This window comes from Tripterygium wilfordii, chromosome 16 (genome assembly GCF_013401445.1).
Source record: "Tripterygium wilfordii isolate XIE 37 chromosome 16, ASM1340144v1, whole genome shotgun sequence".
NCBI classification, from domain to species: Eukaryota; Viridiplantae; Streptophyta; class Magnoliopsida; order Celastrales; family Celastraceae; genus Tripterygium; species Tripterygium wilfordii.
In genome coordinates this window covers 3286702-3309791 of record NC_052247.1, presented here as the reverse complement: position 1 = coordinate 3309791, position 23090 = coordinate 3286702, and the positions used below count along the sequence as shown (strand labels likewise).

General features: G+C 37.3%; 3 protein-coding genes across 6 annotated transcripts; 1 reads left to right on the top strand and 2 right to left on the bottom strand.

Moving 5' to 3' along the window:
• Nucleotides 1-1900: 1900 nt before the first annotated feature.
• Nucleotides 1901-3850, bottom strand: LOC119981202 (protein ASPARTIC PROTEASE IN GUARD CELL 1-like). The gene has a single exon (XM_038824260.1). The coding sequence runs from the start codon at nucleotides 3690-3692 to the stop codon at nucleotides 2232-2234; it is 1461 nt and encodes a 486-aa protein (XP_038680188.1). The 5' UTR covers nucleotides 3693-3850; the 3' UTR covers nucleotides 1901-2231.
• A 718-nt stretch (nucleotides 3851-4568) lies between these two features.
• LOC119980297 (actin-related protein 4-like) lies at nucleotides 4569-16613 on the top strand. Of its 2 annotated transcripts, none has more exons than XM_038822934.1 (20): nucleotides 4569-4705; nucleotides 4813-4904; nucleotides 5652-5816; nucleotides 5926-5999; nucleotides 6102-6182; nucleotides 7773-7833; nucleotides 7948-7997; nucleotides 8584-8638; nucleotides 9474-9551; nucleotides 9663-9716; nucleotides 11195-11248; nucleotides 11342-11402; nucleotides 12147-12198; nucleotides 12451-12517; nucleotides 13857-13919; nucleotides 14099-14161; nucleotides 14379-14441; nucleotides 15328-15392; nucleotides 15975-16043; nucleotides 16245-16613. In XM_038822934.1, exons 1-20 carry the CDS (start codon nucleotides 4693-4695, stop codon nucleotides 16288-16290), a joined length of 1326 nt encoding a protein of 441 aa, XP_038678862.1. In that variant the 5' UTR covers nucleotides 4569-4692; the 3' UTR covers nucleotides 16291-16613. The 2 variants fall into 2 exon arrangements, with proteins under 2 accessions (XP_038678862.1, XP_038678863.1); XM_038822935.1 differs by having other exon boundaries at nucleotides 4580-4702.
• Nucleotides 16614-16866: 253 nt separating this feature from the next.
• On the bottom strand, nucleotides 16867-22306 carry LOC119981412 (lipase member M-like). 3 transcript variants are annotated; one of them, XM_038824508.1, is made up of 9 exons: nucleotides 21464-22306; nucleotides 21083-21256; nucleotides 20342-20726; nucleotides 19936-20219; nucleotides 19775-19843; nucleotides 19637-19693; nucleotides 18330-18382; nucleotides 18166-18241; nucleotides 16867-18032 (listed from the first exon to the last, which is right to left on the bottom strand). In XM_038824508.1, exons 1-9 carry the CDS (start codon nucleotides 21472-21474, stop codon nucleotides 17105-17107), a joined length of 2037 nt encoding a protein of 678 aa, XP_038680436.1. In that variant the 5' UTR covers nucleotides 21475-22306; the 3' UTR covers nucleotides 16867-17104. The 3 variants fall into 3 exon arrangements, with proteins under 3 accessions (XP_038680436.1, XP_038680435.1, XP_038680437.1); XM_038824507.1 differs by having other exon boundaries at nucleotides 22091-22306; XM_038824509.1 differs by having other exon boundaries at nucleotides 21083-21261; nucleotides 22091-22305.
• Nucleotides 22307-23090: the final 784 nt, after the last annotated feature.

Here is a 23090-nt window from a genome sequence, read left to right as displayed (position 1 = left end):
TTCCCAGATGAAGCAATTGCTCTGTTTTACTAACATTTAATTTAATTTGTTGTAAGTTGTCGATCCGAATTAAACTAAGTTTGGACATAAATTATATGTTCGAAATCCGAGTCCAAACACGAAATTTTGTCCGGTTTAAAATCGAGTCCGAGTCTAAATCCAAACACATAAATCTTGTCCGATGTATTTGTTCAGATCCTAATCCGAATTAGGTTATTATCTGAATTTAAACCAATATGAGTTTGATCAACTAAGTATGTTCAAAATTCAATCCGGATTAGGGTATGGACATATAAATATTTTATAAATTCGTGCTCTTGTCCGATTCGGATTCGATTTTTTTTTTTTGCCACACTTTCACCAAGCCATCAAAATGTTTACCAACATTCTCTCTTCTTTAACTTTTTCTGTTTCTTAACAAGGACTAAGACCTCTCTGGTTCTACTGTTACATTTATCAATTGGGCTTCAACTAATAAAAGCTTCATTTTTTACTTTTTTTTTTTAATTTATAAACGGTGAAAAAATAAGTTAGTTTATAAACCATATAACAAATAACAAATATTTGATGGTCAGTAATTATAGACTTAAGATACGAGGTCGTAAATATAATGTATCACACAATAAATTATTTCTTTTTGTATAATAGAGGTGAGATCGAGTCAGCATTTTTGTTGGCCCAATTAATACGGTATCATTGCAGTTGCCCTAAGAACACTACATAAGAATGAAAGATGTGCATTGGAATAGGACAAAAGGATATGTTGTATCACACAATGAATTATTTATTTTATGTAAAATGATAATGTACGTCCTAAAAACACTAGATAAGAATGAAAGATGTACATTGAAATCGGACAAAAAGATATACGTATGAGGTGAGAGAGTGTTAATCACGCATAACATATGTGGTTTGCTATAGTGAATATTTAACAAGTGTCCTTAAGACACACGGTATAAATATCCTTATTTTATTTTGAATTTCAATTGAAGGGTCCATATAAATCTACTACCATTGTTTGACACATGTCATCAAATCCAAATTAGCAAACGAGCAACGGCCGTAGAACCTGCCGACAATTAAGGGATCAGGCCCACGGGCCACGAGTGGGGTCCTTTTTTTTTTTTTTTTTGGGTATATCAAGTAATGAAGGTCCTCCAAGAGGAGGACAAGACCACAAGTGGGGGGTCTTTATAAACGGCGGTTCGTCATGCACGTTACCGTCTACATCTGTTATTTTCTTTTATTTATTTTTTGTTTTTTAACTTTTGTTATGAGTCTTATGACATGCATCCTTGTCTTGGACGACAATTCCAATCTTACAGTGGACCCCATCAAACACATGCGAGCTGTTCCCGCCATCACGGATTTTCAAGAGAGTAGACCCCACCTCCATGTCTATCTTACCACTTGTCATAACTCATTCAATATTGCAATGCCCAATTCTTTTACTAGGGTTCCCGATTCGATATAGCGATAGTATTGATTTTCAATGTAACTATAAAAATTGTGAAAAAAAGTCGTAATAAGAATTGTATAATAAATTGTGAGCGATATTGCTGGCTTAATACCTCCTTTTGGTGAAACAGACCATATGTTGTTCATCGCAAATGAAATGATTAACTCAAGATTTACATTTTTGTTTTCACGTGAAACTCACCAACAACAATTCAAGATTGACCTAACACTACAACTTATCAGACACAATGATATGGTTCATGTCTATATTCTTGTCATTTGGACATTCGATATGACTGCGTACAGAAATTTCCCACTTGACGATAAGATAAATTAAGCCTAAGTCCAATGAGTGATCACAAGGGTATTGTTTGATTAATTGCATCAATCAAAAATATATTTGAAAGGAATTGCTTGATTAACTGCATGAAATAAATCATAATCATCTTATAACAAACATTACTTGTTATTTAGATCACAAACTACAAAGCAAACTTGCATACAATCACTCACAAATTTTTACAATTCTGACCATGAAAATAAGGTTTTCTTTTCTTTACCTACAGAACTATCCTATTACAGCAAGCAATAATATTAAGAGAAAAAAAAAAAAAAACTTTTTGGGAATTTATTATAGGTGGGTTCCCCCATGCATCTTCATTTTCATACTAATTAGTGAAATAAAATTCACTCCTACTATAAATAATAGCACTTAATTTACTATTTTTTTTTCTCCAAGGATAGGAAGGTCAATTCCCTTTTACCAACTAAAATCAACATTTATTGGGCGAGAACCCGACCCGATTATTAGCCAAATCATAGCTGACCCGGATCCCTTGCTGCTGCACATTTCCGATGATTGAAAGAGGCGACGACGTTGGGGCGAATGCGAAACAGTAGGTCCCACTAGAGTCAACCGGAATCAGGTAGTTCTTTGCTGGTAAGTCAAGGGCCATGCCACCGGCGAAGCGAAACGCCACCGTTGGGACCCTGACTGTGGATAGGGACGACATATCGTAACAGGTGTCGAACAGTGCCACGGGATTCGTGGGACGGAGGTTCGTAGTGAGTTTTGTGAACGAGTCGCGAAGCGAGTTGTAAGCCTGAGTCTGCAACCGAGTTATAGCGGTTCCACAGTCCACGATGATTCCGCCCCTACCGGAGTCGTCCATCTGGAAAAGCTCCGGCGGGATCGAGACCGGCTGCCCGCCGACGCTCATTCCGATTACTTGAACGTAGTAGAATGTATCGATCTTGCTGTTTCTCATTAATGGAGCGGTCACCGAGTCTCCGAGTTGTGCTGAGTTGAAATCCAGAGTAGAAGACTTGGGCGAGTCGCGATCTACCAGGCAGTAAGAAAACGAGTTGGCTTTGATTTGCGAAGTGAGTGAGAGCTTTCCGCCGCCGAGGCCAAGCAACCCGGCGGAGGCCACAAACAGTCCTTCGTTGTCGTGGCCGCACCCTAATGCGATATTGTTCACAGCACCGGAGTTGGCAAATGACACCGTTTCGGTCACGAGTTCGCCCACAGTGTACGATCCGTCGCCGTACGCCACTTGGTAGAGGCACTTATCGCTTTGGCAACCGGACGTCTCGAGAGATCTGCACTGTGGAGAGTCGCAAGTCAGTGGACTGTAGGAAGTCGACGCTGCCGGGTTGAAGATCGGGTCGGATTGCTGATAACAGTCGGAGCATGGTTGGCATTGGAGCCAATTTACATCGCTGCCCGTATCCAGAACCATGTAGAATTCCTTGGCGGGGCTCCCGACTCCAACCCGAGTGAAATACTCTCCACTGCCTTGGCTCGTTCCGGAGACAACCGGCGTTGACAAATCCTCCAGTTGGATCTCGACCTCCACTGGCTTAAGGTCCTGCTTGTTGATGCCTTTCAAAGCGAGATTGAGCTTTGTGTTAAGCGAGTCGACGCGGGCTGAGTCGCGCTCTAGTCGAGTAAGAACTAAGCTCTTGTAGTCCTCAACGGATGTCTTGTAAACAATTTCTCGAGAGTGGAGGTTGAGAGAGAATGAAGAAGTATTGGAAAACAACCATGGCTCGGTGGATTGTTGAGTAGAGGATTCGCGTGCTTGTAATGGGTCGAATGAGAGAATGTCGCGGGCTTGTTGGTTTGAGGAGGCGACGTCGAGTACTGTTGTGGTGTAGAGATTACGAGCGAGACTGACATTGAAGAGAGATAGAATCAGAGAGAGTATGGAGAGAGAGCTCGCGACAGCCATTGTTGGTTCAGTAAGGTGAGGAGGAAGAGTGAAGGGACAGTGAACTGGGTTTTGTAGAGGGGGAGTGTGGTTTAATGAGAACAAAAGGGAATCACGTCATGCTGGTGGGGAGGATGAGGGAAAGGGAAAGATTTCAAAGCCCATTAATTAATACTGTGTTGTTCTGTTTTGTAATAAATGAGAGTGGGTGGTAAAACCTAAATTATAGGACCTCCTTTCCTTTGGTTATGATTATTGCCAAATTTAAGCTCCAAACATGGCAACATATACTATCACTACCATAAATTTTTTTAAATACCACTAAAAAATATAACCTTGAACACATATATGTCTAACTCAGTTGATTGTCAACCAAGTTATCTCTCATTAGTTAATTTAAGTGTTTTTACTTTTTTTCATCCCAATTATCTCAAATTTTAAGATGAATGCAAACGATTTTATATAGATTACGTGGGGCTCATAATTTCACATAAATCATGTGTGTCCATCTCAACATTTAAGTTTTGATTGAATTTTTTTTTGACATAAATTTAACCTATAAAGCGGTCGGTTTTTGGTATGTTTTCTTCGGTTCGGTTGGATTTTTAGTGGAGAAATATGTATTTAAAAAAAACTATTAATCGGTTAGATTACGATCGATTTTAGTTTTGACTATTTTAAACAGCCCTAACTGGAAAAAAAAAGGAAAAAAAACTTGGAGATTCTTAATATTTTCAAACACACAAACTTGAGTAAAAGCCACAACGATTTTCTCACCCTTTGTTTAAAGCAAGTTATTCAGATTGGGCCACAAAGATTTCTAATTGGGCTTATGATCCATAATGGGGTACTGACGTTGGGCCTCGGTTTTATCAGGACAATGAAGCCCATATAGTCAGTTCATCTCGGACTCGGAGCTTCTGGCTATGGAAGCAAATGACACTTTCACAGTCCCAAAACCCTAAAAACCCCACACGGAAACACTCTTCGAAATATATCAAACTCTACTGAAACTGCAACCATGTACGGAGGTGGTGAGTACGCCCTGAATTTCTTATGTTTTCTTCGTTGGAATACTCTTAGAGCTGATTTTTTTCGTTGGATTTACTGTTATGTGGATTTTTGGGTGGTGGAATTGCAGACGAGGTATCTGCGATAGTGGTTGACTTAGGCTCCCACACCTGCAAAGCCGGTTATGCGGGCGAGGATGCACCGAAGGCTGTCTTCCCAAATGTGAGTGTACCCGTGTGATTGTGTTTGTCAATTTCATATGTAATTGGGTTCCTTGTGCTTGTTTGTGGATGGAATTGCATTTAGAGTAGCATTTTTTCATGTTGGAAGTCGCTAGATTTTCATAATGCTACTACTACTATTATACAGCCTTTGTAAACGTTTGGTTATTTTCTTTTAGGTGGGAGTGAATGTGAACTATATTTATAGTCTTTTACTGCGTTTTTTTCCCTGGTAGTGCTATGGTTGTAAATGAGGAATTACTCACTTGGCGTCTTGGTAAATGATGTCGTGATATGAAGTAGTAGGTAATGGTAATTGTAGGTGTATCATTATTGGAGAGTTAATTGTCCATAGAGTTTTCTGTAAGCATGTTGGTAGTTGGTACTCCTTTCAGCATTAATGCCTCAATATTGAGGTAGTTTTGTTTCAATTGGAGTTGGGTTTCATGGCGCTTATTAAAAAGAAAATTAATCAAATTTTGGATCATAAGATATTAACAAGATTTGCTCTTGTGCGATTTGATTTTTGATGTGTCTTTTGTGTGAAATATAGATTCTATAGATATTGTTATGGCAGGCAGGAGGATTACCTTTGATGAAAGACTCTTTTATTATGGTTTGTAGTCTCTACTGTGATGTAGTGATAACCTTGGCTCCCCATCCTCTTATCATTCAATGTTATAATTGGAATTTGGAAAGCTTGATGGTGTTATTAATTTTATCCTGATATGGCTTTGTGACTGCCAAGGTTGTTGGTGCAATCGATCAAATGGATATTGAGGATGCTGAAAATAATGCTGCTTCTGCCGATTCTAAGAATAATGTGAATCCACTTGATTCTGAAAAAGGGAAAGGAAAACGTAAATTATATGTGGGCTCTCAAACCTTAGGATTTCACCGGGACCATATGGAGGTAATTAGCTTCTTTTTTTTAAAACTTTTTCCCTGCTCTTATCTATTTGATTAAGCATGCATAGCTTTGTATAATGTTCATTTTAGTCAGTCATTTGCTTTTCCTTCAGGTGCTCTCACCTTTAAAGGATGGAATTGTTGTTGACTGGGATATCGTGGACAACTTATGGGACCATGCTTTCAGGCAATTGCTAATATTTAAGATTGTGACTTGCTGTGTTTTAAAATTTATTTCTTCTCTAACAAACATCCGGCGACTATTGAAAACAATTTGTCAACCTTTTAGGGAATGTCTATTGATTGATCCTAAGGAGCACCCGATGCTACTTGCAGAACCATCATCTAATATTCAACTGCAGAGGGAAAGGTGACCTGACACTACATTTTCCATTATTGATGATATATGCCATTAGCCATCTCTATTGTACGAATATTTTTTTTTAATCTGTGGTTGATTATCTGGTTAATGATTACTAGAGTATTTGTGTTTTCCAATTTGGACATTGTTTTTATTCCTCTTCTTTGGTGAACAGAAGGGTAAAATTGTAATTGTCTCAACTGCGTCAAAGGCAATGTGCATAAATGATAATCTGAGGTTCTCTAGGCAGTTTTCTTTCAATGGAATGTTAATCCTCTTATTGTTCATTTCCTCGAGCAAAGGAGACTTTACCTCAAAGCAAATCCCCTCTTTCATCTCTTCCTGGCACAGTCTTCTGGCTTAAATTCTTTACCATGCCATGTAACATGTCAAAGAAGTAGCGAAAGGTTCCAATTCCCAAATCCCAATCTTGATCATTTCTACCAAATTCAAACTGTTTTTTCCAAGAAACAGTCCTGTTGGAAGGAAACATATTAGAGCTCACTGAGCCATCCTTATCTCTTGTCAGCCAGAAAAATGAAAAATTAAAACTAGATTTGATGGAGGTCTCTCACCCAACTAATCATGGAAAACAAAAGTAGGCTTTCCATTGTCAAATTTCAATTGCAATGAAGAAAAAAAAAAGTTTTTCTGTCACTTTCGAATCCATCTCTGAACTCTAATTCCATGGCTCTGTGGCTTACCTTGGATGCCCATCCATCACAAGGTATGCCTATTTTGCAAAAAATGATCAACCATGACAGCAAAAGCTATTCACTGAGTGAGATATGTTAAAAAGAGTAATACATTAACACCAAATACTCTCTTATCCATAGGTTGTTTCACTTCTCACCATTTCACGTTGTGGTATTTGTATTTTGCCCTTTACTAATCATGGGCTAATTTGGTACTCAAGTCATGGGCAAGACGTTCTTTCTTTTCAGGCAGGAGATTCCTTTTTCAATGTGTTCTACACTTCTACTTTTTTTTGCACCAACAAACAAATGAGAAAAAGTAACATCAAGATAATGGGATGTGAAAAAGTTACTTTTAATAACAGTTATTAATTCATCTTTGGAGGGTATTGTCCTTTCCGAATTGCCTAGCTTGTTTCTCTACATAAGGACCTCAAATATTGCATCCTTGAAAGAAATAGATGCTTCTTTACATCACAACCGAAGAGGCAAAAGAAACTGTTCCCAATCTGGCACATAACGTTTCAATGAATAAAACTAAATTTTTTGTAGACTGACTTGTGTTGTCTTCCATCGTTGCACTTAATGTGTCAATGTAATACTAATTCGCTGAAACCTTAACAATTTATGAAATATCAGTGAAAAATAAGAGTTTGCAATTTGAGTCATTTCATTGAGCTTGGTTTTTACATCAAGGAAGGAGGTAACTATTTGTAGATGTAGCCTTTTTATGATAATAATGCTTGTCATATAAGGCAATGTTCTTTCATTATCTGGCGGACATACATTGTATGCTTGAAGATCTAAATTGCAAATACTATGGTTTTGAGTAAGTTAATCATGCACATCCCGCAGCGTATTGGTTTTACTTTTAGTGACAGATTCTTCGTGTGACGTATGACAGGACAGCGGAGCTTATGTTTGAGAAGTATCAAGTTCCTGCATTATTTTTGGCAAAGAATGCTGTACGCTCTAACTGTACTTGTAACACATGATTTTGAATGCTATTGGAGAATATATTTCTGTTCTTTTTTCCTTCTCATATGGTAGTTTGATATCGGAATATATTGTAATGCCAGGTTCTCACGTCTTTTGCATCAGGACGTGCTACTTCAGTAGTTGTTGACAGGTAGGGTTTATATATCTTTCTGACTGTCAGTGTTAATTCTGTTATACGAGATCTCTGTGCTAATGCTTAGATGATATCTCTTGCTTACTACTAGTTGATAGTTTGTAGTAGCTATTTTACTTGTTCTTAGACACTCTAAACAGACTAAAATTTGCAATGACTTTTTGGAATTTCTTTCTTCATTTCTTGTATTGTATACTTTAGTTACAAGACCGTGGCAATTTTTTGTTATTTTTGATCAATTTATTACTTATTAATTTAAGTTCCCTAAAGGCACAGAAATATCAAACTTATCTCAATTTTTGAATATTAGGAAGAAATTCTAATCAGTTATTATTCTCCTGTTGTCGTATTTTCATTAATCAGCGTAATCAGTCTTAATTTAACAATCTGTTTGTAGCATGTTGATATATTTGATTGTTATAACTTTGAATTGCTCTTCATATAACTTAAATTTGAATGTTCATCTGTCTCCTTTTTATTCGACATAGCAAGATTTTCGTACATCCATTCCCTTTTTGTTCGGTAATAACTTGCTTGCAGTAAGAAGATAATTCGTATGATTTATAATTTCTGACTTTTTCAGTGGGGGAGGATCGACTACAGTTGCCCCAGTACACGATGGGTATGTTATTCAAAAGGTAATCCTTTTCCTTCATGCACGAGGATGATGTGACTAGCCAAGTAAACATGTTTGCATATCTTTGTCAGCATCTTGGGCGCATGCTGTGAACTAAACTTTCATACAGTCTAGCATTGACAGTATACTTGACAGTTATTGCATTTCGTCTATTTGTGATGTTAGCTGTACGCCTGTACAGCTCTATGTCTGACCCTATATTGGCTGTAACCCTTGTCAGCATGCAATTTTTTTCTTTCCCTAGATTTTGGTAATTCTCATAATTTTTAATGTTTCCCTCTAGTTCTTCATTCATAAGAAAAAATTTCTTCTATTTTCATTAATAAATACAATAATTCCTTTTGGAAGCATTGTGGTTAGAAATCTCTGAGAGGATTTATGGTAATGTCCTTTTCTTCTTCTTTTTTTGTAATGTTTCAGTGAACTGAGAATAGATGTGTTATTGTGTTAATCTCCTAGTGTGTTTGATCTCCTCCAATCTGTTATGTGCTTTGTCATTTTGATGTCTATTCCATCTCTCGCATCACTTCACAGTACAGTCAAAAGGTTTCGACTTTGGAGCCAATATTAATTTCTGAGAACACTCCAAGAAAACAATATTAAAGAACAACTATTTGATTAATCTTTTAAGAATTATGTTGGCAGATTATCTTATCTATCCAAGAATTTTGAAGTTGTCACTGATTTTATGTACTTACCAAGTGATGAATTTATGATGCGATGAGAGTTTTGTTGTCATTAATTCCTTGTTTCTACTATGTAGAATGCTTGTATAATTGTAAATGTTGAGAGAGGCCGGCACCCTCCTTTTTTTAACCATTATTTATTTTGGATAGGCAGTGGCATCTTCTCCTATCGGAGGAGAATTTCTTACTGATTGCTTGATGAAAAGCTTGGAAAGCAAAGGTTTAGTGGTAAGTGGTCGATTTATTTAGTTTTTGTTCAGGAGTAGAGATTAGTTGTCAAGTCTCCTGTAAGTTTTTTGTCATTTCTTTAGGAATGTCAATTTATTTGGTTTTTCGCAGATAAAACCTAGATACTCTTTTAAGAGAAAGGAAATACGGCCAGGCGAGTTTCAGGTATTTTTAGATGTCCTTGGCAGTTGTTTTGGACTTGCTCAATTATACTGTTTATTCTCTCCATTGCTTGTGTGGATAATGACGTCATATGAAAATTGAAAATATTGTCTTCTCTTCCTTTTTGTCTGTTACTAGCATTGATAGTTGATGGAAATAGTGGTGGAAATCCGAAGACTTAATCTTGTGAATTGTGATAGATGTATGTAAAATTCATTTCTTGGGAAATTCTTGCACTGGACCAGCAATTCGTTTTACAGTGATAATGACTTATGATGTAAAGTAATGGGGGTAGTTGTCGGGATGAGATACCCGATGCAATGGATGTTGGAATTTAAGTGAAAAAGGAGGGAAAAAGGCTAATGGCCTTTGATCCTGAAAAGTTTTTTCGCAAAATGGAAGATGAAGAAACCTCATCAAAAGGCTTTGTTGTGATGATCAGTAGTAAATGTCTGAAACTAAACAATTGGTTTCAGTGAGTATCATGATATAGCCAAAAGGGAAAACAACCATGAGAGCTTTTCTTCCAAACATAAACAAAAAATGCGTCAATTGGAGAAAGTAAGAAAATGTAGATACAATGCCTTTTAAACAAACAACTCCCGTGCATTAGGCTCCAGCAGTGGGCGGGGTCGGGGACATCCGGACATACAGGATGTACACAGACCTTACACTCACATGATATTTGGAGAGACTGTTTTCAGGGACTGAACATGTGACCTCTAGGTTGCACCCCTTCATCTCTACCACTGCGTCATATGTTCGCCTTACCCCCATAACCAATGCCTTTTAATATTGAAAATTTCCTCTTTGCAATCGATTGTCATTTTTTCTCAAGTTTCAGTGACTTGATGGTAGGAAATTGGAGGTTACGCCTGCCTTTTCCTTCTTTGCAATCCTCTGCTCAGCTTTCTCTAATCAATAAAATTATGGGTCGAACAAAATTGTAGGATTCAAACAGTGTTGTTTATTTTTCTTTGGAACTTCTAAAATGAAGGCATGACAGGTGAACATGTGGCCCAGTGGTAGAGTAGCAGTGGTGCAACCTAGACGTCACAAGTTCAATTTCTGGGAACAACCGCTTCACATATTTTGTGGAGATAAGGTCTACGTATATCATTGTCTATTCCCAACCTCCCCACTGCGGGAGCCTTGTGCACGGGGTCGTTTAATTTTTTCTAAAATGAAGGCAGGCTAGGCTGATGACTTCTGCATTTACAATCGAATCTTCATCTTCATCTTCATCTGCCACCCTTTTCATGTTTTCTCTAATCTGAAAATCACGACCCTTTTCTTAAGACCATTCCAATATCCCATTTCATTATTCTTTTGTTCTCCCAAGGGGAATGATCAAATTGGGAGTGTGAAACTACTCAATTTGGAGGTTGACTGTACTGTTTTTCTTTAAGCTGTCGTTATTTTGCTTTCTTCTTAGGCTGCTATCTATCTGATCTGATGGCTCATTCTTCTGAATCTCACAGACAATAGATGTTGATTTTCCAAATACAACAGAAAGCTACAAGCTCTATTGCCAGGTCTGTTATGTTCACTATACTTGTGTCATCATATCTATATTCTGTGTGGAAGTGAGAATTAATCCTTGTTTTGCGACTGTCTTTTTGGGGCAGAGAGTAATTGCTAGTGATATTAAGGAATGCGTATGTCGCACCCCTGATACTCCCTATAATGGTTTGTGTTTCTCGCTTTCTCATGCAACTTTCTTTTAATATTGTCTTGTGATCATTGGCTGCTCTAATCATATTTAAAGCATTTGGCTGGCATATTACTTGCTTTTGTTTAGTATTATCAGTCTACACAGTGTATCTCTATTCATAATATGGATGTTATACACAATTTCTGTGTTCTAGGATTGTTTTAATTTGGTATCAATGTACCTTCAAACGAAGTTTTCCTTTGTATCTTTGCTACTTAGATCATAAACCAGGTTTTATGATCGAGAAGGTAACAGAAATGGTTGTTGGAATGGGAAAGAAGGAAGCAAGTTTAGGCATACAATGTTGATCAGTATATGGCCATGCACATGTGATATAGTAAGTCTTTAAAATGTCAATCAATGAAAGTGGGTTTCATCAAACGTAAGCATATGAAGGCAAGGAGAATTTTTCATTTTGTCTGTACTCAGTACATCACACCTGATTGATGCTATTCTGATTTCTGCCATGTTCCCATTATGAATTTATGATGATAATGGTATACTCTATATTTTGTCTTCAACTCAATTTTGCGGATTACATCTTATTAGTTTATCTTAAGCTTTCATGAAACATTTCCTCCGTACTCTACTTGAAGCTTCAAGGAAATTGACCTCATAAATAATCTATTAAGTTATCTTATTTTAATATTTATCTATTTTTGAAATTTGTTATGTATTCATGATGTTATTATTAATATATGGTTGTTATTATTTTACAGAAGATGCATATTTAAACATTCCTACAACCTCATATGAGCTTCCCGATGGCCAGTAAGTTCCTTGTACTCTTGGTAGGGGAGAAAAATTTTTGTTCGCAATTAAGTTTTATAATATACTCTCCATGTTACACTCCAATATCTTTCCAGAATTCACCTGGCACATGGCGAGATAATCGCATTATATCTGCAAGTTCTAACATAGATTGTTTATACTTCACTTTAAGTTTTTAGTATCTGGTACAACTTACGGTTATTTCTTTACTAGAAAAAAATCATTATTCAATTTTGTATGGCAAAAATACAGGACCATTGAAATCGGAGCTGACAAATTCAAAATTCCCGATATCCTGTTCAATCCTTCATTGGCTCAGGTGCTTGCCTATTGAACTCGTTAAGCGGCCTTTTCTCATTATATGTTTCTTTCAGATGCATGGGTTAGTATATGTTTGATTCTGTTCTATCTTCCTTTTGGTAAACTCTTGTTAATTATGAAGTGGACAGTGTCATGAATATATTTGTTAGATCCTTATTTTTGTCTAGTCTGTAATCATTTGGACTTTCACTTAGATGAAAATTCTCTGGTGAGTTCATAGGATTTCTGTAATCATTTTGACTTCGCTTAAATGAAAATTCTCTGGGGAGTTCTTCGGATGCTGCAAAGTTTTTGGCATCATGAATGAAGGTCATGTGTGTTTTACCAGTGGTCATTCTTCTACTAAATTGTCATGCAGAAAGTCCTCTCCTGGGGAAACCTCTATTGTCTTTGTGCATTAAGGTTTGTCTAATGTAATTCAACAACTTTTTTGGTGTCGGATTCCTGTTGCGGATCCGTTGTAGCCCCAGCATCAGGAACTCTGCCAACCTTCAATTTATTTTGTTAGGTATTGTAATCGCAGGCACAATATTTGCTTGTTTAAAGTGGATCATTGTTAGAACCCAACCGGTTGATGATTTTTTTTTTGCATAATACATTGGCTATCTCAGTGCCAAGGTGGATTTTATTTTCCTGGAATCTCAGTAAAAAAGGTTTGTCTACCACTTTAGACCATGAAAATGGTGTGGCCTCTCTTTCGCATACTCTTTTTTTTCCTTATTTGTTTGATTGTCACAATATCATTGAAGAAGCAATGGTCTGCATGTTAGTACATGCATGGTTCAATTCAACTCCTTGAGTTTTGTTGGCTTGCTCTCTCATGCTTTGATGCATTTTCTTTTTTGCCTTTGGTTTTAGTGCTGTTTTCTAGGTTTACTCCCTCTCTGTTGTTAAAATGTATCCAGTCTTTGTTTCTAAGTGATGGAGAAAGTGTTCCAGCAAATTTCCGCAGAAAATAAAATTTTAGAAAGTTTTGGCACTTTCCTCTGAACTGCATGACGGTTTAGTAGAATGTGCAATGTGTTCTGATTCTGATGCTTCCAGAGCTTTGAAGTATACACAAGCAAGCATTAGTTGCTATGTCCTTTACTTTCCAACCCATTGTTCACTTTCATTTTCACAATTTTTGGCCATCACACACTTTTTGACCATTCTATGTCTTTGAAAATTGATATGTGTATTGATGTCTCTGTCAAATTTCAATTCCTAATCTGCTAAGTTATTGTAATGTATTCATAATTGTTAAGAGGTTAATTCTCCATCTGAAATACCAAACTGTTGCTTTAATATAAACAATTTCTGCATGTTTTATATGTATATGTTTTCCTTCTTGTCAGACAATTCCTGGTATGGAAAGTTTTGCTGAGGTTGCTCCTTCTGTTCGTGGTTTGCCGCAGATGGTACTAAATTCATTTATTGTACTCCAAAAACTTGGTTCCAAACTACTTTACTTGTAACATTAAGTTCTATAATCTTTTGATTAATAATTTGTTATTGATTTTTTAGATCGTAGAGTGCAGAATATTTGCCAATTGTATAGCTTTATGCTGCTACTTTCTTTCTTTCAATTTTTTTCCAGGTTATAGAGAGCATTAATAGGTGCGATGTGGATATTCGAAGAGAATTATTTAGTAGTATACTGGTATGTGTCTTTTTATTCTTCTTTTCTGTAAAATTACAGAACTTTTAAGGTTGAGAAATCTAATACAGAATCTTGGCTGTATACTCGCTGTAATGATTTCTTTTTTCATGCACATGGGTCCTCCTATTTCTATCTCAAGTATTTTGATTCATAAATTGCTTGAGGTTATGTTGATTGATGCCTTGGATTTATTTAGAAATTGCTTTTTTTAATGCAGCTTGCTGGTGGCACAGCATCACTGCAACAGTTGAAAGAAAGACTTGAAAAGGATCTGCTAGAGGTGTTGTTTGCTACAACTCTTTTTTTTCCTTCTTTTTAGTTTTCAAAATCTTCAATGAACCTTGTGCAGTGCAGTGTTCATCTGTCCTTCCTTGACCTTCTGACCAGTGCAAGAGCCTCATTCGCGGGAGTTTGCTTACTTTTGTTACTAGTTTCAGTGACCTCAAGACAATTTTTTGGATCTTAGTATGTGGCAAATTATCAGAAATGAGTTTTCAGCAGTCTGAAATTTGAATTTTATTACTAGAACTTCATTTTAGTGAGCTTATCTTTTCTCGATTGAAAATTTGGTGAGCTTAACAAGTGGAAGACAAGGCTCCCGAAGTGGGCGGGGTCGGGGACATGTTGGATATACGCAGACCTTACACCCACATAATTTGTAGAGAGAGAATTTTCAAAAATTGAACATGTGACCTCTAGGTTGCACCCCTATAACTCTACCATTGGGCCACATGTTTGCCAAAGGTTAATAACTCCCGTTCATAAGGCTCCCATAGTGAATGGGGTTGGGGATAGACAAGATTTACGCAGACCTTACCTCCACATTATATGTGGAGAGGTTGTTTCCAAGAATTGAACATGTGACCTCTAAGTTGCATCTTTGAAACTTTATCACTGGGCCACATGTTCCCTTATGATAGCTTACCATCTGGAGAAAGAAAAAATTTGTTACTGTCATAGAGCTCTCTCTTGTTGATGGTTGACAGCAATATCATAAAGAGCTCAGAGTTTATATGAATCATTTAAGTGGCAACTATTCTCACTGGCTATGCATGCCAGTGGAATCCATATGAATCCCCCTTTTTTTTTTGTAATCAATGATATTGATTCTATAAAAGGATAGTGTATATGAATTCTAGTTCTGTTGCATGACTATCCATTTGCAGGAGTCCCCTCAAGCTGCCAGGGTTAAAGTATTGGCAAGTGGTAACTCAACGGAACGGAGATTTAGGTTGGATGTCTCTCTCTCTCTCTCTCTCTCGACTTCTATATAGAAGGCAAACACTTGCATTCTTGTTCTATAATATATGTTTTCATTGCTTAAGAAAATATATTGATCACGAGTTGGGATTTTAAAACATTACCATGTTTTCCTTGGACTATGATTCGACGTATGAACCATCTTTAGCATATTTAGATGCAGCATGTGAATTCATCTTTAATCGAAAATGTTCATTACAGAATTAAATCGCTTACTGAGAATATTTCACTGATATTACAGAAACCTTTAGCTATGGTTTAATGTCTCTCTCTCAGATTTGACTACAGTTTTCTAACCTCAGAATTTTTTTTAATATTAGATGAATTTTGCAATTATTTGTAGAGTAAGCATTATCTAGGGCGGTTGTGATCCCAAAAGCATTTTAACTGGATAGGAAGTAGTCATTTATTTGCTGTAACATAGTGACTTGAGAAGCCATTTCCTATGCTAGTTATTCCCTTAAGTTTCTCTGGAAAAATTTGTTTGGATTTAGTAATTGTGCTATGGAAGTCCATCAGATCTAATGCAAATTGGTGGCTATTTTTTGTGCAGTGTTTGGATTGGAGGGAGTATCTTGGCATCCCTTGGTTCATTTCAGCAAATGTGGTTTTCCAAATCAGAGTAAGTTGGTCTTAGATAGACATACATCTTTCGTTAGCCCTTTCCTATCATCAAGAATTTTTTTCTTATTCTTATTGTAATTCTATTGTCTAGTTCTCCATCTGAGATTTAAGGTTATAAAACCGACTGTGTGTCGACTATCAAATTCTATACATTAGATCTGTTCTTCTGTACATTTTAATTTGTCGGCAATTTTTACAGGTATGAAGAACATGGGTCTTCCTACATACAACGAAAGTGCCCTTAACTTAAAAGTTCAATGTAGCCTTACTAACATGGACAAACAGATGATTCTCTGGAACCTGCAAATCGTAGAGCGCCGACTCCTACCCCCAAGACAGTGGTATCCAGCCATCTCTTGTGTGCTATTTAGGTATCAAGTAAACCTCTACATTCTTTTTATGTTTTCGTTCACAGCTAACATTCAGTTTCATGTTAGTAGCTTGTTGATTAATGCCCAGTAAGTAGTCACTGCACTTGAAAAACTATCATTAACATTCAGTCTTAAGAAATTATATAATGATAATGACCATGTGAAGTGAAACCTATCACAAGCAGATCATTCATTTACTTTGCCACTTCCACTCTCATGGGATTGCAGTAACATCATAAAAGCCAACTTAATACTGAAGGTAAGGTTGAATTGTCATTTTCTTTGTGATTCAGAGAACATAAAAGTTCCAAGTATTGGGGGGAGAGAGGAAATCAAAATGGCTTTGTTAAAATATGTAAATTTTTTTAACCAAAAACCGATCGATCGATCATTAACCGTTCAACAAAACAGGAAAATCTCATGAAACAAACAGAAAGTGATGAAGGAGAGTAAGAAAAGGAAAAGGAAAACTTATCAACCTAAGTATTTTACATAAGGCTACAGAACCCAAACAGGGAATGCAAGGTTAATGGGGACACAAAAATATTGTCCCCATCTAATTACACTGGACTGACAAATACATTTATGTACAAACCACCACTGGAAACACAGCACACCTAAGTTCTTTAGCCCAAAAAAAATATGGAAAGTCCATGATGTGTGTGTACCTTCTCATCCATTAAAAGTATTAATTGTCCTTTTTTCTCGACTTCACCGGCTTCTGACTACCTTGCTGCTTCCCGGTAGGATCCACGAGCAGCAAGCGCGACATCACATAGGCCAAGAGTTCTTCACTATGGGAGAAAGTGAAGTCCAAGTGGGCATACTCAAACTCCCTGAACGATACATCCACACCTGCTTCCTTCATCAACTTATAGTGCTTCCTTACCATGGAGGGTCGGATTATCCTGTCCCTTCGTCCCGCCACCAAATCAACTGGCACATCAATGAGACTGTAATTCTCACCTAAGTCCAATGGCTCTGGTGATCCATAAGCCTCCATGTTTGCAGCTTCACTCCCGTAGTCGTACATTCTGAATTTGCGAGTGTGCTTTATCTGTGCAAGGTGTTCAGCCACTCGGAATGAAACTCCTGGCATATCGTTCATGTTATAGTGCGGTAAACCCAACACCCCTACCCAATTTGAACTGTCCCCGCCGACAACGTAACCCATTAGAGTTTGAACAAGTCCACCAACCGCAGGGTAGTTATGGAAGTCCCGAGCCAACTTGTTCAGAAGCATACGGAAGAATCTAGTCGGAATGTAGAAGCCTGGCACAAACGGAGAAAGAATAGGAGCCAAGAAAAGAAGCAAATACTCAACTACCGTAAAAGCTATTCCGGAATCTTCATGGAAGCCAGCTGGAGATAATAAAATCAATCTTGAGAGCCTGTGGGGCTTTTCTTCAATCCGGCGCGTTATGACATACATCAGCATAGCAGCTCCTGCCAAGCTATGACATATTGCACACAATTTGTAAGCCTGACTGTCACCAACTTCTACCTCCAGACCAGGCTCGCTAATTTTCAGCTCAGAAGTTTTGACTTGGTGTATCTTCTCTATCATTGCTGGGATATCCTCCATCCCATGCTCATTGATCGAGTATCGCCAATACCTGCATCAGATTGATGCATTCAGTTGATCAGTACATAAAGCATACACATAACAAATCTGGGAAATTGAATTATTTGTGATAAAAATCACTCATTTCCTTTCTGACATGAATATTGGAGATCATGTCTACTTACTGTTTTGATGAAATATTTTTGACAACATGCTCCCTAGACACCAAGCCACGGAAATTCCCAAGAAAAACATCATACCCTGCAAAGTAAGAGGAGGGGAAAAAAAAACTCGTCTATGATTTAACTTTGCTAGTAGCATCTAACAGAGCTGCACAAATGTTACAAACCTTGATCGTAGGCTGCAAATGCTGGAGAACCAACCACCCCATTAGAAACCCAACTGGAAAACAAAGTGATACGTGAGAAGAAAATAATGTAATCTCTATGTAAGCAAATAAAAAGAAATGGTTTAACCAAGGATAGCTACTGGGAAAAAAGGAACAGAGGGAGGGAGAGAGAAAAAGGGGGGGAGGGGGGTTGACCATGATGTCAAAGGAAATCTAGGATGAAGTTTGTAGGTCCCATTACATGCTCCAAGCTACCTTAAGTGCTCAAAACATAACCAGACAACATGGTATAAAATAACTTCAAAAGAAACAGATTAACCAAAATCTACATTAGCAGCTGAATATATAAATAATGTGTTAGCTGAAAGACTGGCTGAAACAATCAACCCACCCATCCCATCAACCTTTTGTCACAAGGACGACGTGTATACTGGAAAAGTTAGGAGAGATAGATGATAGAAAGGAACAGGAATAGCAGCCAAAACCGAACATCTTCAAATGCTTCACGCAACCAAAAATTAATTCATTTGCAAGAACCTAAAAGGATTGAACCAGTTTAGGACGAGGCGAAAAAGAATTGTCAGCAATTTTGATGTATATGGAATGAAAAACTGCAACTACTCATAATTGTTCGAAAAAACTGAAGTTAGATGGGCAAGGAAGAGGCAAAAAGAGATGGATTGGCCATGAAGCAACCCTAAAATTGAAATCCCAAAAGCTGACACTACATACCTTACCTTGCCCTCCTTACTTAGTACTAAATATCCAAATTTATGCAGAAGTATACACAATCGTAGGCACAGAGTTTAAGATTTCAAGGATAAATCATGCCCAGTGCACATCCCACATTACACAATATTGGCACGACAACGAGAATCATACGGATACAAGGCTTAGGCAACTAAGATTTGTAATCAAAATAAATACTGGATATAGGAGAATTAACATTCTTAAAGATCGAAGACCTTCATTCAAGATGATGGAAAAAATTTAGTGTGATACTGGATATAAACTTACGTAACTACCTACTAAATGTTCCGACTTATGAAAGTGCACTGTTATGACACCTGACTAGTCACCTATACTGTGACAACAATGTCTTAGATACACTAACGAAAACTGCATCAATGCAAGTTACGCACAAGGGTGCATAAACTTTTTCCTTGGTAAACAGTTAAGAAAGGAAATGTAAAATGAAGGGAATACAAGTCATCCCACTCCCCCGGTAGATCACTATAAAAAGTGGATCTCCCTATTCAAACCGTCCTCATTCATATAAACCAACAAAGAATAGATGAAAGACTCACCCCATGGACGAATCCAAAACTCCATGCTGCAAATAAACGGCCTTCCGAGCATCACGCCTGCAAAATCACACTTCAAACATTGAGCAAAACATGCATAAAAACTTAATACAACTGAGAAGAAAATAAATCAACACTTACCTAGGTATTCTTTCCAAAAGAAGAACATATCCATCAGAAGTGATCACATTTATAGCTTCATATGGATACCTAATGCATGTAAAGACGTTAAATCTTGTAGAAGTTATGCAGCGTTTCATAAAGAACACAAATTGAAGAAAGTTAAAGTAGCACTGCCTCACCCTAGCTCTGTTATAACATCCTGGCACGTCCGCCCATCTGTATTCATGGAGTGACGCAAAGAAGTTTTCGTCTCTGTAACAACTGGATCATCCTCTCCTAGTGTAGCTGTGGTAACAGAGGCATATGGACCATCATCAAGCATATCTGTACCCCGATTGTTGTGGGATAATAGCCATCTACAGAGTATTCTTAAAGCTTCTAATGGAGAAAGAACAAAATGTGCTGCCTTGTGAACCACATCAAATATAGTTTCTATGATTATCTCGATTGCTAAATGAAGATCCTGAAGAACAAAACATTAGCATGAAACATCATACTAAATTATCCATATGAACGAAGATAGTTGATTGGCTAACGCAAAACACAACTTCCTAGACTGGTATATAAAGGAAATCTGGAAAGTACCTCAACGACACCACGTCTCCTGTCAGTGGTGCGGTGAACAACATGATCCTTAAGGGTATGCAATCTCTTAATATGGCCTAGACTTGAAGGCCGGTCATTCTCTGAAACAGAATTGCCCTTTGACAACCCACTATAAAATAATTGGCAAACACGAATCGGTAACCCAAGCAGAAACTTTATAGGATACAGAACCCACAAAAATAAGCAACCAATCCATCCGGTGCAACGTATATTACGCTTTGCAAAAGAGGCACGAGAACTTTGAGAAGATGGTGAAGCGGGATATATTTCATCGAGATCATCTCCTCCAGACGAGTAATCAAGACTTGAAGTATCAGAATCCACGGAAAGCTCATGAATGAATTGGTTGAAAGAGGACACGCCACTACCACCACCAAGGAAAAGTGGAAATGTCAAATCAGAAATGTAACATAAATTGCAAACCAACATAACTGGAAGGGCTACTCGACAACAAAGAACCTTCATAAACATTATAATTTGAAAATAACAAAAAGAAAAGCAGAATTTATTTCCTGTCACTCTCTCAACAACAAAGAGTAGTCCAAAACGTAAGTTTTACGATGCAGGAGAAATGCCATCAGACTAAAACATGAAGTCCAATTACAAAGCAACATTACTGCTCGCAATGCAAGTTTGTATATTTTCCACCCTTTTGAGAATCTCACTGTGATCAACTTGTACAGCTGCTAAGAAAATCTAATCTTGAAAATTTGAACTTACTTTTCCATCCATCGTGGGAGCCGAGGTCCACGAAAAGTTGGTCTAAGCTCCCAGCCATGAATACCTTCAAGAATATTAGCCTTCCCCGGCAAAATGGTCAATAGAAGAGCTGACAATCCATTTATCAGCCCCACGATATTGTTCAAAGACTCATAAGTGACTGTCTTCACCGACCTGCACTACGAATAAAAACCAAACAATCATTCATGCGCTAAACGGAAAAAAGGTTTCGACTGATCAACAAGTCAGTAAATGCATGTCTAATCTGAAAGTGAAAGGAAAATGCAGTAAAAACAAGCATTAAAGCCCAGTAACCAGGAAAACCAGAATACAAACAGGAAGCAATTTCACTTGATATAATTAAGAAAAAAATCACTGTACCAAATTTGCATAAGTGCTGAAATGACTCCAGGGTCTTCCACACAGACAAAGAAACTTCATTTCCAGAAGCAATTTTAACACCACTGATTATACCGTCTTCTCAACCAAGTTCATGGAAATGATGACTGCTTCTTACACACTGTTTCCATCATCAGATGATGGACAAGTCTGGATATACACTATCACTCAGTTGCTCGTCAAAGAAGCATCTTCACGATCAATTTTCATTGCAACACCAATAGGGAGAATTTCCAGCCAAGTTCTAATTATGGGAAATAATCTAGCAAGGACAATCCACCCATTCGCCATCCAATACTTAGAAATTCTCAAATAACATATCAAGATTGAAGAATTCATTGCCTAATATAGTTGGTTTTCTCCTGGATCTCATATAAAAATAAACAACAATCAATTCCTCAATCCTTTTACTAAATCAGGCACCCACCCACAGATATCATCACTGAATCAAGAACATCCAGCAGGGAAATTAATTCTTCTGCTCAAAAGAACCAAATGAGAGCTACCCAATAAATCACAAAAATCAATCACGAATATACATATCCATATTAGGTCAAATATGTGCGTATATTACGCATTATCTGTAGTGGGTTAGGGAAGAGGACTCACTCTTTGGTGACAGCGAGGATGTTGTCAACGAGACGCTGAATCATTTGTACAGAAATTGATTCGATCAAATTTCCGATAAATTAAAAAAGAAAATAACGGAATCTGAACCGGAGAAAGAGAGAGCTTTTGAATCGGTCGATTGCTAGAGAGAGGGACAAGGAATGAGAGAATTAATCCGATTTGGTAGGTGCGGCGGCGATTCTTGCCGTACAGGGGAAGTCCGTTACATAATTATATTTTGAAGGAAAAAAATCGGTTGGATGCCACGTGGATGTATATGAATCTCAAACCAGTGGTACGTGTCGCTTTCTGGAATGATTTTGTCGTGGATTATGATTACACGCAACTGTGAGTCACTGGCGTAGTTTGCCGCCACGTGTTGAAGCCATGAATATTTATTTATGGTGGGCCGTCACCGGCCTCAGGCCACGACCATTTGGAATCATTCTGTTATATAGACAATGTTAGAAACCTTCAAAATTTGATCCCAAAAATCTCTCAAATTTTTGTGACATTAAAATAGCCATAGATTAAAAACACATATGTAGGGTCCACTTCACATTAAATGAGGGTATTTTAGGGTTACTTTTTGGGGGGTCTCAAACATTATCCTTCTGTTATAGGGGGAGATAACTCTGTTAGATCCGAATGATAAAATTTGTTTAACTCAAATTAAACAAAGTTTGAACATAAGTTTCATGTCTGAAATTCGGATCCAAATTCCAAACACAAAATTTTTGTTTTGGTTTAAAATCGAGTATAAATTCAAACACATAAATCTTGTCTGATTTACTTATCCAGATTTAAAAGAATCTTGGTTTGGTCAATGAAATACGTTTGAAATCCAATTCAAGTTAAGGTTAATACATGTAAATATTTTGTAAATATATATCGTTATCCAACTTAAAACTATTTTTTGCTACCAGGGCTTACTGCTGATTTTGAATCTAGATTGAAGCGCTTGATTCAAGTGTTTTTTATTTTAATTTTATTGGGCATG

Excerpts from the sequence above, each read along its gene's own strand:
- LOC119980297 (XM_038822934.1), top strand. Across the intron at positions 9,717-11,194 it reads TACGGCCAGGCGAGTTTCAG|ACAATAGATGTTGATTTTCC; the intron begins GTATTTTTAGAT and ends TGAATCTCACAG. Across the intron at positions 14,162-14,378 it reads AATTATTTAGTAGTATACTG|CTTGCTGGTGGCACAGCATC; the intron begins GTATGTGTCTTT and ends TTTTTAATGCAG.
- LOC119981412 (XM_038824507.1), bottom strand. The coding sequence starts at position 22,134 with ATGATTCAGCGTCTCGTTGACAACATCCTCGCTGTCACCAAAGA. Across the intron at positions 19,694-19,774 it reads CTTTTGGAAAGAATACCTAG|GCGTGATGCTCGGAAGGCCG; the intron begins GTAAGTGTTGAT and ends GTGATTTTGCAG. Across the intron at positions 18,383-19,636 it reads GTTTTGGATTCGTCCATGGG|TTGGGTTTCTAATGGGGTGG; the intron begins GTGAGTCTTTCA and ends TTTGTTTTCCAG.
- LOC119981202 (XM_038824260.1), bottom strand. The coding sequence starts at position 3,692 with ATGGCTGTCGCGAGCTCTCTCTCCATACTCTCTCTGATTCTATCTCTC.